The sequence below is a fragment of the Balearica regulorum genome, chromosome 3 (assembly GCF_011004875.1).
Source record: "Balearica regulorum gibbericeps isolate bBalReg1 chromosome 3, bBalReg1.pri, whole genome shotgun sequence".
Taxonomy (NCBI): Eukaryota; Metazoa; Chordata; class Aves; order Gruiformes; family Gruidae; genus Balearica; species Balearica regulorum.
The window spans coordinates 93,699,625-93,714,219 of NC_046186.1; the positions used below are offsets into that span (position 1 = coordinate 93,699,625).

Here is a 14,595-nt window from a genome sequence, read left to right on the forward strand (position 1 = left end):
CAATATAAGCAATTGTAAAGGTAGCAAGTTCGTTAGAGTCTTTTTGTTGCTTATGGTTTTCCTGTGCAAGATGGGAGTATGCTTTTCATGTATGTAGTTCCTGAGCCCTGTTTGATTATTTTCTTGTATGGGACTATATCAAATATTCTACTTCTGTTTTTTCACTGGTAGAAAATAACCAATCAAATTACTTTGGGTGCATAAAAAGCTTGTAATTTACCTATTTTGCTGCAGAATATGAGACAAAAGGGAATAAACCCACCAAATTTCTGAACAGGATGCCTTTATACAGTGTCAGATGGTAAAGTCTTCTCACACCGTCCACTAATACATTTTTTTTCCCAGAGAGGTGCTTATACTATTGCAAATAATGCAGCCTTCAAGTAGGTATTGCACCACTGGAACAGTTTAGGTAATATGCTAATTTATGGTTTTCTGGGAGATGCTTTAAATTGACTAGCATAAACTCATAGTTTTACTAGCAAGATGCAAAATGTAATATGCAAAGGATAGACCAATTTCAGTTTGAAGTTATCATCCTTAACACAGCCTTAAAAAAAAGTTATGCTGCATATTGCTCAGTCTTGATCCTGCCTTTTCAATGTATTTGTTACTGATTGTTTAAAATGGAAAAGAAAAAAGCCTTCTATAAAAATATATATGAGAAAGAAAAGATGCAAAGATACTAAGAAGTGTAATGACTCAAGTTTCCTCTTTCATTGAAGATCAGGAAATAGACACATCTGAGCTATATCTTAGCTGCATTGAAATCATATAGTTGATACAAAGCACACTAAGTATAACCATGCTGAAACATTATGGACTAATCATATAGCATTTAATGTTTATACTGAAGATATATAAAACAAATTACAGGTGAGATTCAGGGTTGTAACTACAAGCAAGACTCTGAAAACCCAGGACATAAAGCATGTGCTTGCTAGAAGGAATTTGGGGAGGAAGAGAAGAGATCAAGATTCATAACAGATCTTCAGAGAATCATATATTTTAATAGCTGATTTTTCTTGCATATCCTCAGAAATGTCACTTGTGTGTCAGCCTTCTATTTACATCTCCAGAGAGAATGGCTCAAACATTTGCAGATGATATTTTGGTGTTGTCTGGAAGGTACCAATATATCTGAGGATGAGGAAGGGCTTGCTGAGTAGGCTTAAAGAGTGAGCATAAGCCTGGAAGGACGTTTGTTCCTTGTCCTCCACTGGACTGCAACTAGTAACTGCTCAGGACAACGTGCTGCTTTTCCACATCACAGATGAACACTGCCTGGGCCGTCGCTTCTGCCGCGGGCCGCAGAGCTACATTCTGAGGCTCCGGAAGTGCTGTTTTCCATGCACCTGAGCTGAGCATCTTGTAGCAGGTTGGGTGATCTCCATTCTGTGCAGGATTGCACCACTGGTAAAATGCGTTATTGAAAGAGCAGAAGAGTCCCTTTTGTGCATTCCTCTGACTCCTGGTAAGCCCTTGTGATTGCACAGTTCTTCCACGTTATTTTTCTTAGCTGGTCAGTTGATACTTGCTGACTACCTTTTTCTTAGAGGATGGGTACTAGAAAGCACTTGATCCATCCATGCTCCAGAACCGGGCCAGTGTTCCCAGTGTGTATCTCAAAGTAACTTTGATTACAGATGTGCATGACCTTTAGGATCTTTTCACTATCTTGAATAATGGACAAAGTGAGCAAGAAACTTGTATCACTTGCGTAACATGGGACAGGTCATCAGTATCTTTCTCTTTTCTGTTCCAACATGGCCATGTGCTTGACTTTTTGAGTCTTCCGGCAAGCAGCTGGAGAACTGCTGCAGCTACTTTCAGCCTTACTAAAAGCAGCAGTAGCAAAAAATTCAGAAGATAGATAGTCTTACTGTGCTGCTACTTTGCAAAATCAGTATCAGGTACAGGAGCAATTTTCTGGACTGCAGTAAAAGCAATCCAAACTCCCTGCTGTCAGATGTCAAGTAAGAATGATTTTAACAAACACTTTGCCAGTCAGTGGGGCATGCATGCTGTCTATCCCTGATAAACCTCATTATCATTTTTTATGGCATGCAGCATGGTTTAAAATACTGTATGGGGTCACCTTTAGACTAGTGCGTGTTTTGTGGCTGGCTGTGGCTAGATAAAGTAAGGACAGCATGGAAAACTGCAAAGTGAAGGCAACAGGTCAGATGATAGAAAAGTCAGTAGAAATTTAGTTTTGTCTTTCACACAAACAGGCCTAAAATGTCTTACAGTGTTGCCACAAGGCAGGTAGAGTACAGTGATGATGACGATGTTAACAAGTGCATATGCAAACAGTATGTCTGAAGAATAGAGAATCTTGAGAGACAAAGTTTCCCATGAGATTTGCAAAGATACAAAAAGCCAGACAGGAGGCAGCCGGCTGCTCTCAGTGAAAGAGGCTACAGCGAGCCGTTGCACAAATGTATAGGAATAGCTGAGGGCATAGAGGAAGATCAGTGCAAAAACTGAAGAGATAAAATCTGTGAGGTAGGTAGTGGTAAGGCAAGAGGGAAATCTTAGATGGGATAAGCATTTGAAAACTCAGTTTTTAAATTAGTTAAATGAACCATAGCTGGCATTCTCATATGCCAGCATTTCAGATTTGGGCAGCCACACTGCATTATGCAGGACTCAGCAACTAGCAAACAAAACAAGCACCAAGTCAGATGTAAGAACAAACATCTGTTGTGACTCTCCTCAGGAGTAAAAATCTAGCACAGAATGTATGCAGGAAGGGATTTGTGACCTACATGCGTCTCAACGTGTTCTATGGATGCTTCCACAAAAGGAAATACCAAAGCAACTGCTGAAAGGCTGATATTTGACATTATTGTAGCCTCTCAGCCATCTGCTAAATTAGGGCTAGTCTACACGCCCAGTCATATTGCACTCACACTTTACATTAAAGTTCCACTTATAAATGAGTTTAAAAGGATTAACTGATGGTTAGTATGTGTTATAAACATACTGAATAAATAGCAGTATGTACATAATTGCAAGCATACCCATGGAATGTATTAGTGATGGTTATAAACAATCTAGCATGGTACTCAATGAAGGGATAATTGTTTTATCAAGTTTCTATAGTTTAATACAGAGTCTATGACTACAGTTTTCTATCATCTCAGTCATTAGCCTGTCAAAAGGTGCTTGTATGTCCTTTGGCTTTTCTGCTTCTTTGGAGATTGCTGCTGCTACTTTTGACTTACAATAACTGTGGTAAAATTAAGCTCTTTGTTTCTCATGGGTGACACTATGTGCATGACTCGGGGTCAGATTTAACACAAGAGCCTATCTATCTTCAACCTTATTTAGAGGCAAACGGACAGCATTGGCTCTGTGTGGTGCATGATAGTGTAACCAAAAAGAAAGGCCTGTAACGAAGGCCTGCTTATATTATACATAGTAAGAACATGTAGCCAAGAAGAAAGGCCTGTAATGAAGGCCTACTTGTATTATATGTGATAAGAAACCATTCATTAGTACTTTAGGTAGAAGGCTAATGATTCTTAGAATGAGCACCTGCTACACATCATGAGAAAAAGGAGGGGCTACAAGACACTTCAAGGTCCTTATGTACATACTTTGCAGGAAGGGAGGCCATTAATTGCCTCCAGCAACATCCTTATCTTTCTGAGGAGTATAGCAAACAATTACCAACACCGAAATATTGAGAAACTAGGGGAAAGGTAATTTGGGCCAGGGTCCCCATGACCACCTACCCATAAGCCCCCTACCCAAATTATACCACCTACTCAAAAGATAGAGGCGGAGAAAGGAACTGAGCATGCGTTCTAGTTTGCATACTAGGCAAATAAATATGAACCAATTATTGTAACGGGGAGTGTACCACTTTGTAATCTTTGTAACATTGGTTTATAAATATGACAAGAGAACCAGCATTAGGGTGCCTGATTAGAGGAACTATCCTCCTGACACCCAGCGCTGCAATAAAGGAAATGCCTGCTTCTTAATGCTAAATTGGTGTTAAGGAGCTTTCTTTCATTCCCAAATTTTGGTGACAATAGCTCTTCAATGAACTGGCCAAAAGTGAATGCCAAGCTCTAATAATATTTGTGATCTGGCTGAAAATAAGTAAGTCTGCTTGCATGTAGATTTAGTTTATAGTGCTTCTTTCAAGTGGCTGTGATATGAACTGTGACCAGGATAAGGATCTGCTTTGAGCTGTGAGTTCGCTCTGAAATGAATTGTAACAGTCCAGGCAGTGCTGGACAGACACATAATCTCTGCACAATTTAAGGGAGAAGCATTTTAGCCCAGGAACTAAAGAGATGTTATCATTTTATATGAAAGTTGCTAAGATCAGACAATATCAAATGAATTTTAACTGGATGGATGTCATTAAGCAGGTGGTCATTACTGTCGATATTCCTCTGTGGTTTTGTTTTCTGATTGGAAATGAAGAAAGATTTCTGTACCTGACTTTTGCCACTTGAGATTCTTGGTGACATGACTTCTCATTGGAGCTGGGAGGCAGTCACTCTGGATTTTTTTGAAAATGAGTGACCATAAGAAATGAATTCCACTAGAGAAAGAGAAAGGATAATAATTGATTATTTCAGGGGAAGTTGCCTTTGTGGAATGAGAAGTGTGAAATGAATCCTGGGACAGTTCTTTTACCATATGTGCTGCTACTTTGGAGGTTTTAATTGGCTGTTGCCTACACAGTGTGTGGAAATCTCAATGCATCTGAAACATTTCCTCCTTAGGAAACAGTCCACAACCTGTGGTTTAGTCCTTTATCCACCAGGCTTGCTTACTGTGAGATACAGATAAAAGATGTGCTTTCAAGACTGTTTTCTGTGTACCTTGCTCAGCTAGGGATGTGGATTCTAGGCTGCTCAGGTTCATCTTCCAATTTGGTGGTCGCTCCTTCTGCCAAGCTTAAGTCAGGCTTCTCCCACTTTAGCTGAAGGAATTTTTCCATCAAGTCAGCTCCCACGTTGAAGACCAGAGCCAGCCAGGCCAAGCCAAAAACAATCCAAATTGCAGTTAGGCTCCGGTATACTGGGATATAGTGCTTGTTGGGGTTTGTGCCTGAAAAATCCAGGAAACTGCATATTAATCTTGACAGCTTCAGTCTGTCAGACAACATGCATACTCATACACCCTCTCCACCCCTTGCAAAAGTGTATGTTTAACAAGTCTGTGTAATCTATGAGCATTCTTTTTTTTTTTTTTTTCTTTTTGTGTTCCAACTCTCAGGTTAAGCTTAGCACAGTTGGCATCAAATCTCTGAAGCTGAGGCTATATAATAAAAATAGCCATATCTAATGTTAATCAGGAATGCACAAAATCGAGTGTTCCTAGCCACCGAGAAAGAAAAAAATCAACTTGGAAACCCAATGTTGAATCTGTATTAGCCATATTTTACTCAAGAGACACAAAGGGGATCTCAGATGATTTAGAAACATACGGTTTACTACCTCAGTGATATAGTGAGTGTTTTTTGTAGAGTGATATACCTCAGTAACCAGGCTTCAAAATCACCTAGAGAATATTATATGGGAAATGCAGACATTTTAAGTAAGTGATTATGGGAATCTTAATCCCCAATTTGATAATGCCACAGCATGGACAATTGGTGCAGCTGATACAGGCAGAGGTCAGCACTGCAGCCCTCCATTTAGTATCTGTCATCCAGATCATCGTGAAACTCCACAGTGCCCAGATTCAGCATGGGACGGGTTTTTATCTCCCTTTGGGACATAGTTATGACCTCTAGGAGAGAAGGAGTAACAGACCCAAGAGTTTTTAAACAAATAAACTCACTATACATAATCTGTTAAGAGCATTTGTTCAAATGTTTGGGTGGAAAAATAGCCCTTCACGTGTCTGCCCCTACTGCTATGTCTCAGCCTCGATCTCTACAGACTATGTAATCTCACTGGGTTTGTTTTCTTTCACAGGCATCCTGGGGTTGCCAGTAATATTGTCTCCTTTGTAAGTACTGATCATTTCATATTTGACATGATTTCTCTTTGGGAATGGTGGGCATTTGCTGAAACAAATCACTGTTAAGAGAGGGTGGTTCAAAGGCTTAATACTGACAAAGAGATTTCATTTATATTCCACCTGTCACTCATGGATCATATTTGTACCAGCTTTGACATAGTCACCATCAAATGTGTGTTCAGTGGCATATGTGAAATGAGTTTGGTGACTCTCAGCGTAGCTGCCAAGAGAAAAATGCCCGTGTCATATAATACATTAGGTCATTATTACCAATCTGGCTCAGCTTGCTCTTGTACCAGATTTATCGTGGAATGGATACCTATGGTCTCTGTATTTAGCTTTATACTAGACTAACTAATTTCAATAAAGCTCGATACAGTTCACCTTCTTTATTACCTACTACATAGTCCCCAAATCCAATGGTGCTCAGGGTGATGAAGGTGAAGTAAAAGCCTTCTCCATAGCTCCAGCCTTCTACGTAACTGAAGACCAGTGGTGGGAATACTAGAAAAAGCAAGGTCCCAGTGGTCAGGAAGATGGCCACTGCCAGTGTTTGAACCACCTGAAAAATAAAAGGAAGATGGCAGCTAAACAGCACTGAGCAATTGTCTAGTGGAAATTGCTGGGTCTGTTTTGCTCTTGAATCACTAACCCACTCCAGCTGGGAACAATGTCCAAAAAATGAAGGATAAACCAATGCTTCCACGCACTGCAGGCTGATCTCACTGTTTACCCTGCACATAGATATCGTACCTAATCATGAATCCAAAAAATCTCAATATTAGGAAAAAAAGGAGGATTTTAAAAAGCTTTTTTGCAATAAGTTTTACAGTATGCTCAAGTCATGTTTTCAAACTTATTATGGCAACCATAGGAATGAAATACTCACTTTACAATTTCAATTCAAGTGGAGATTCTTTCATAATCAATTGGCTCCTGTGTTTGAGGAAAATCAGCAAGTATTGCATAACTCCTGATACAAAGATTGGCAAGAACAAATTAAGAGTTCTCTTCACCATGACTGCTTCCAAAGATTTATAAAGTGGCTTGCAAGAGCTGAGCCAAAAATATGCTTGGATGAAATCTAAGTGAAGTCAGTTTGCCTGCTTTTATTTTTAAATTAGAAGTATACAAAGCAGAACTGTTTTCTGTCAGCACAGGGCAGATCTGCGTCTCTTAGTACAAATGTCTGCCTTCTGGGAGATAAGTTACAGCATATGTAGCTGCAATAGATAGATAGGTACACAGAATGGTCAGTGACAGGGTCATGACAGGGGATTTTAGGAGTTTGGGACTGAGGATCAGGAGGAATTCTGGATTTCCAGGGAACGTGCTCTGGTGAATTTTTGACTAGTCATGTGGGGGCTGATGGAAACTCCTTGCCATTGTTTAAAAATGCCCTCAAGGATATTCAAACCAGAGTATGATTTTCTATGCATGCACTTATTGTGACTGGATGAAAAGCCAAACCAGTCTTTATAAACTAGAAGGCCCAGGTATCATGTTTTTCTTTCTCTGTCTGTATTAACTCACATATAAAATAGTCAGTCGGCTGAGCTTGAGAAACTTGGCGTAAGCCTACTGGGTGACTTTGACAAATCACTTCTAGATTGTGTACCATGTCTCTCCAGCTGTGTAATAATACTTACCTCATTTACAAAGCACTTTGAGAATTACTGATCGACATGGTTATAGTTGATATCTGTTCTCATTTAGTTCCTTCCAGAAGTGTGATAGCATTTAATTAGATAATAAAGTTTGCATAAAACTTTGCACTGAAATGCACACTATTACTTTTTTCCCCGGCTTTTAAGAACTTTGTGGTACAAACCTATAAGGTAGGGGACAGTATGTCAGGAATGAAGAAGAACTGATTGTAATTAATTTCCCAAAGCATGACTAAATTATGTTTAAAAGGAGATGAACCGACTTCCTGGAAGAGGCTTTTCAGAGGGAACAAGCAGATACAGCTCCCAAGCTTTGTCTGATCATAGGAGTTCTGCCAGAAATGAGTGAAAAGGGAAAAAAAAAATTACATCCCTGAGATGCTATTAGAAATCTCAGGAAAGATGCAGCTATAGTAGCATGAAAATTCTTCTGGTGGTAGAGCTGCATGTATTTGGGGAACAGACATAGGTTATGCAGCTACAGAACTTCTTGTTCATATAAACCAAGTCGGCATTTGACAGTAGTTTTATAGCTTTCCCAGTGTAGGTAAAGAATGCAGTCACTCAGAGATTTTATAAATTAAAAAGAGAAAGAAACTTGTGCCAGAAGTCTGAAATGTTTCAACATATCTAACATATCTAATCTCCCTTTTCCCTAACTAAAGAGGTCAATTCATTGAACCTTTACTCAGAAACATGCACTGACTTTGCTATAAATGACCTTCATGTATTTTCTATTATCAGTGCTTCCCCTATTCCAATACATCTGGACTAGTTCAATGACTCACAAACTAACTATAACTAAGGAGAAGGAATATTTATTTACATTTCAAGAAAAGGAAAGGAAGGAAGTGCTAAATTGCTGGCACAATCGCGGAAGGTAATTCAAGCCAGATTAGCAGGCCAATAAAAATAAGTTGTCTTTGTACAGCGTAAATCTAGATTCTGAATAGATGCTAGCATAGGCGAGATAATGAGAGCTTGATTCAGCAATGTGTGTATGTAGGTGTATTCTGCTAAGATCACCAAAGCTTAAGGACCCTGCTCAAAATTGAGGCCATGCTTGCTTAACAGTTTTGCTGAGTCAGATTCTAAAAAGGCAAATCTAGAGTCCCTCAAGCAAAAGCAAATTGCTTTAAAGCTATCGTAGATAAATAGACTATATCAATTTTCTGATATAGAGGGCCACATAATTACTGTGGTTCAGAAAAATGTAGGCACATACAAGGAAACCCAGTCTAGCAATGGCAGTACATATCTGAGAAGAGAACTTTAATTAGTTTTAAAATAGTGGAAATAAATGATGGATTGACACTGTACCTGGGCACGGCCTGGCTTTTGCACCCATCTTTCCAGGGTAATCAGATGAGCATTGAGGCCTTTCCCCAACTGATTAAGGAAGGCCAGGTTGAGGGGCACGCCGAATAAGGCATAAAACACACAGAAGATCTGCCCTGCCACTGTGCTGGGGGATAGGTTACCATAACCTGGAAAAAAAAGAAGAAAACAGCTACATGAAAAGGCTTTACAGTCAGGCTGCAGGCCATAATGTGAAGTTCCTAGGCTTGGAAGCTCAACTACATTAAGCTTCAGGAACCTGTGGACCTATGATTTTCTGCAATTAAATCTGCCTACAAAGTGCCATAGCTTATGATGGAGCCCTGTGCATTCACTACTACTAACAGAAAATTTAACATGTGAAAAATACTACTCTTAAAAAGTACTGTAATTTTCTATAGGTCTCTGATTTTGTGTGAGTGCAACTGAGTGCTTCAAAGCAATCTCAAGATGCGCCGTGCATGTACAAAATGATATTGCATTTACTAAGTAGGCACTCAGCTATTTTTGCAGGTGTAATATGCTGGATACACAAGAATAACAGGTATAATTGGAAACCAATAGAAAACCATAGCCCACAGTAGACAAGATTGTCTTGCAGATGCATTCTGCCTACCAATTGCACATTTCTGGGGGCTTTACAGGACAGCTAGAGGAAATTCCAATTTATAATGAAAGAGAGTACCTCACCTATAGTGGTGACAACAGTTCCTGCAAAAAAGAAGGAGTTGCTGAAGTCCCAGTTACTGGGATTTGTAGAGTTTCCTTCTGGGTTGACCCCTTTTTCCCATGCTTCCATGAGGACCTGAGGCAGAAGAGGTCAAAGGAGCAAAAATGAGCAACCCGTTAGACCCAATCAGGAAGAATGTCAGAAAAAAAGAGAGAAGTAAATATTGCTTTCCATCTTGAGCAAGCAGAGCAATAAACAGTGTAGATAACAGGATAGAGTTTGACTAAAATGGCCTTGTGCTGACATGGAAAAACTTGGAAATAGAGCCGGCCAGGAACTTGAACACTTATCACTGGAGAACTGGCCATTGAGGTAGGATAGGTTCCATAACTAGTTGAAGGGGAAGGGTAAAGGGAAGGGGAGGGGGAAAGGAGTGGAGGGAGTCCCCAAAGTGACCAAAAAAGGAAAACAAAGTGGAATTATGCTATAAAAAATAAAGGCAATTCCTCTTCCCTCCTTCCCTAGTCTAGTCATCTCACTCCAGTTTTTAATTTGGACATGTGTAAATGTATGGTTGTGTCTGTGGGGAGGGGCATGGGGAACAAGCACATTTCTGTTTCCTCCATGTAAGTACTAGTGAAGATAAATCACTGTTTTGGCTATGACTTCCCAATAATTTTCAATGAATATTAGACTTCTAGTCTGAAAGATTAGCTAATGAAATAATCTATGCTATTTCAGATAGCTCTTACCAGATGACCAAAACTACTATGTGCAAATGAAATGCTGTTCCTATTTATGCATCAAATATCTTGTTAGCTTCCTTAGTGAAGACTCTGTCCTTTTGCTCCACCCAAGGATTTCTCTGAAGGAGACTGGTTATCCTTTGCTCAGTGGCTGGGTTTCAAGAACCCCTTTGTTACATACCAATTTTGAGGTCCAGGTCACAGCCTTTGTCATTTTGCCAAATGCCTGAAGGAATTACTTGTTCATCTCTTCTAGAGACTTTTGTGTGATGCAAGACATGAGCAGGATTCAACAGCAATTCCAGCTCTAGTTGGTTCCAGGAGTATGAGACCAAAGAAGATATTCAAATGTTGACCACTGCCGAAAGGATTGCTTATCTGATGAACATACCCACTACAAGGTATCTGATTTTGCATAGGTTCTGCAGTATGACCTGATACGGGCTGATGGATTGAGTATCCTAAGTTTAATAGCTAATGTTATTCCTTCAGTAAAAAATCCTACAGCATTGGTCAAGTCCATTAGGCATCATCGCATGTGATCTCACTATTGAAGTGTCAGCAGAGTTTCTTTTCAATATGACAAAGACCTTTAAAATCCATTAAAAGCTTGCTCTTAGAATTGGAAGAATTCGACATGTCAAATTTTTTAGAGTTGACTATTTTGTTTGCTGATTAGAAGGAACACACAGAAGCTACGGAGGTGCGAGTCTTTTGAAATGTCTAAAATAATTACAGGTTTAATTCATCCCTGTAAGGAACACTTGTCAGTTCTATCCATTTCGATGCACAGGAGTTCAGAGGAGCTAAATTCACATCATGAGAGCCAACATGGAAGAGTAAGGCAATGTTGAACACTTCAGACATAGTCTGCCAAGGCCAGATGTCTTGGTATGATTGTTGCTTTTTTTACAACCCCATGAAAGAAATGGCATCCTGGTGCCCAGGAGAATAATTTCTAAACAAACAGGTTCATGTGGGACAGTTATAATGGCTCCTGGCTCCTTTCCATCTACAGCTTGGGTAATGATTATGGCTGGAGTGCAAACATAGCAGCTGTTGAATGGTTGTGAACATTAGCTGTTGCCTTTGGAAGCAGGAATAGCCAGTAAGTAAAAGCAATGTGCTACAATTTACAGGAAGAGTATGAAGTCTACATAAAGCTATAGCAGGACGTGGAGAGAATAAAAACTGCTTGCCATTTCTGCTCCTGTCCCCTGCCAACTGCAGCCACTTGTGGTCATGGATTTTGTCCTCTTGGTCCGTATTTATATCAGTTCCTTTGAGGCTGGAAAAGTACGGACGTAATCAAACCAGGGACTTCAAAAAGGTACCTCCTTGCTCAATGAATCTGCTTCTCAGTTATACTGTCAGAATGGCATAATTTCCTGACCAAAATATGTTTAGCAGAGACACATTAGACTGCACAGTTTGGATTTGCACTTTCGCAAAGCTCCAGGCCGTTCGGCTTAGGAGTTGTAGCTCAGGGCCACCTCTCAGCTAGGCAGTTTTAGCCAAGCAGAGCCAATGCAGTTTACGGACATGGAACTGCAACAATTTGCTTAATGCACAATCAAGTAAAAAAGTTAATGAATTATAAGGGGTGACTCCACTGTTAGTGATAATAGATATGCAAAAAGAAATCGGGGTTGACTGTCAGATTCCAGGATTTAGGTTTAAAGAACTGGCAATAAGACAAGACACCTTATACTTGTCAGCTGAGCAGACTGAATCTAGTGTCTGCATCTCACCGCAGCCTGAATACTGTGGCTTTTCAGACTGAAACTTCTGACATGATGAACAGGCCTTCTTAACCATATAGTTAAAACATATAGAGAGATGATTGCCTCCCTGCATTAGTTTTAGAGATTTAATATGGAAAGACTTCTATTCCCTGACTTGCCTGTGGAAAGACTTCTATTAGTAAGAGCTGGACAAATTTCTTAAGAGGTCTTATAAATGGCGAGTCAGAGGGCACCTGCACTTAAATTTAACTTGAGGACTATCAAGTTTAAGTACTTTGAAGCTTGGTGCATTGTAGATGATAATTTGGTGCCCTCAGCTGGTTTTGTCTGGAACAGCTTACAAGTGAAATGTATCTAATTCAGCAAAGATGCAGCAAAATGTGTGCTGGATTAAGGGCTAAGGAAGCTTCACTGGAGCCAGACAGAGGAGAATCTGGAACTGTGTGAACCCTCCCTAAGGTTTCTAGGGTACCAGAGATTTAAGTAAACCTTTCAATCCTATGAAGTATCCCAATTTGGTTTAGAATGGGAATCAGGGTTTTCTCCTCTACAATCATTTATCACAGAGATAAGGGAAAGACAGGTAATATCACCAACTGGTGAAGCTGAAAAAACCAAACGTTTTTAGGCATGTAAGTTCTTGAAAACTCTAGTCTTTTTCCGGCCAATGTCAAATGTTCCACAAAAAATATATCACAGTATTAGTAATCAGAACATTGTCCTTGTAGACAGAGGTTCAGGCACCTTCTCTTTCCTTTCTGATCTGAACTTCACTGTTTGCTTAAATCCATTTACAGAATCTGGGCTCTTTGTTGATCAAAAGCATATATACCTTCATGGAAGTTCTCTGACTTGGACACTAAATTCGCAGCATGTTTAGAGTTTCTATCAGGTTTAATGACATGGTAGAAAGAGTTCAAACTGTTTAGACACCCAGCTGTGCAACTGGATAAATTTTGAGCATGAAGAAAGTGGAAGTTCAAGGATTTCTGTCTAGTTCTTGCAATACTAGAATGAGAATATGTCTGTAATAATACCAAGAACAGTCTAGTAATTTATCTCCAGCTAGTTCTGAGGTATAGATCAGAATGTAATTGAAGATGTCATTAATTGACAACCCATATTTGAGCAAGAGCCCTTTATGTCTTATTATAAGTGATAGATAATACTTCATGAGATGCTTGGCTACAACAGTATAATTTCTTCTAACCAAAATAATGCTTTAGCCAAAATAATGGCAGCCTGTTCTTCTTACCTGTACAAACTGCTCCAGGGCTTGCCTGTCCAAGCATGTGTAGTTCTGCAGGAACTTGAGCTTCTCCAGCTGGAACTGGTCCCGAAAGTGGGTCTCTGCCTGCTTTTCCAGCAGCTGGAACACCATGGCGCCCAGGAGGAGGTAAAAGAGATACCCCAGTACCAGCAGCGGAGTCCAGCTGATCTGCCGGTTGTGTACAGTGAGGATGGGCATGCTGCTGCTCTGCTGCTGCCAGTCCCTGCTCAGTACTTAATAGGTTGCTGTCCCAAGACGTGTGCTACCCAGGAATCACACACCCGTGTTCCCAGCTCCTGCCCTGGAGAATTTTTTAACAGAATATACGGATATCAGGCCTATACAAAATGAGACTAACAGGCAAATTTTATCCCTCCACATCTTTTCTCTATCCAAAACAAAGGGAGACCATTTATGGCTTAATAAGAAGGTGAATCACAGTGTTTTTCTCCTATTAAAACATCTTTATCCAAAGATCTCAATCAATCGAATGAAGCCGGACACAAGTCTTCTGAGATTAGTATTATTTTCCAGGCTGGGAAGCTGAAGTGAAACTTCAGGGTCATACGAATATAGAGTCACGGATAGACTCTTAAAGTCTTGACAAGTAAAGCCTTACTCTAAACACTAGACTTCTGTACAAGAAAACACTATAAACTCTCTAATTACGGTGGACTCCCCAGAACAAAGAAGAGTATGGAGCTGAATAAATGGAAAAGTCAATAGCTGCCGTCTGTACCATACAAACATTGCTGACACCAGTGAAAGCAGCATGATGAAGCTCATAAACATCCTGAATTCAGCCTGGTCACAAGACAGACCTCTTTCTTTTCTAACCCTAATAAGCTCAGTCCCCTCACTGCCTGGCCTGTTGCTCCTGAATTCTTTGTCAGGTGACTCCACCCTTTAGTCCATAGAGTTAGAGAATGAACCACTCATGCCTACTGCTTTCAGTCTCCGTATTGCCCTTTTAATCCAAATACATAAGGGGGAAGGAGGGCTTAAGGTTAATCGTTAGCTACAAAAGTACCAGAGGTTCACTCATGGGAGCCTTAATGATTATCATGCACTGGAAATGAGCTGGGCTTGCATATTTTTCCGTAGGAAGAGCTTTACAGTTAGTGTCATCTATGCCACACTGCTTCTGAAAGAAAACACGCAC

General features: G+C 40.0%; 1 protein-coding gene across 1 annotated transcript; it reads right to left on the reverse strand.

Moving 5' to 3' along the window:
* Positions 1 to 4,060: 4,060 nt before the first annotated feature.
* Positions 4,061 to 13,856, reverse strand: LOC104633819 (potassium channel, subfamily K, member 16). Its single transcript, XM_010300142.2, has 5 exons — positions 13,419 to 13,856; positions 9,693 to 9,807; positions 8,985 to 9,151; positions 6,394 to 6,559; positions 4,061 to 5,079 (listed from the first exon to the last, which is right to left on the reverse strand). The coding sequence occupies exons 1-5, from the start codon at positions 13,629 to 13,631 to the stop codon at positions 4,856 to 4,858; spliced, it is 885 nt and encodes a 294-aa protein (XP_010298444.1). The 5' UTR covers positions 13,632 to 13,856; the 3' UTR covers positions 4,061 to 4,855.
* Between the last annotated feature and the right edge of the window lie 739 nt (positions 13,857 to 14,595).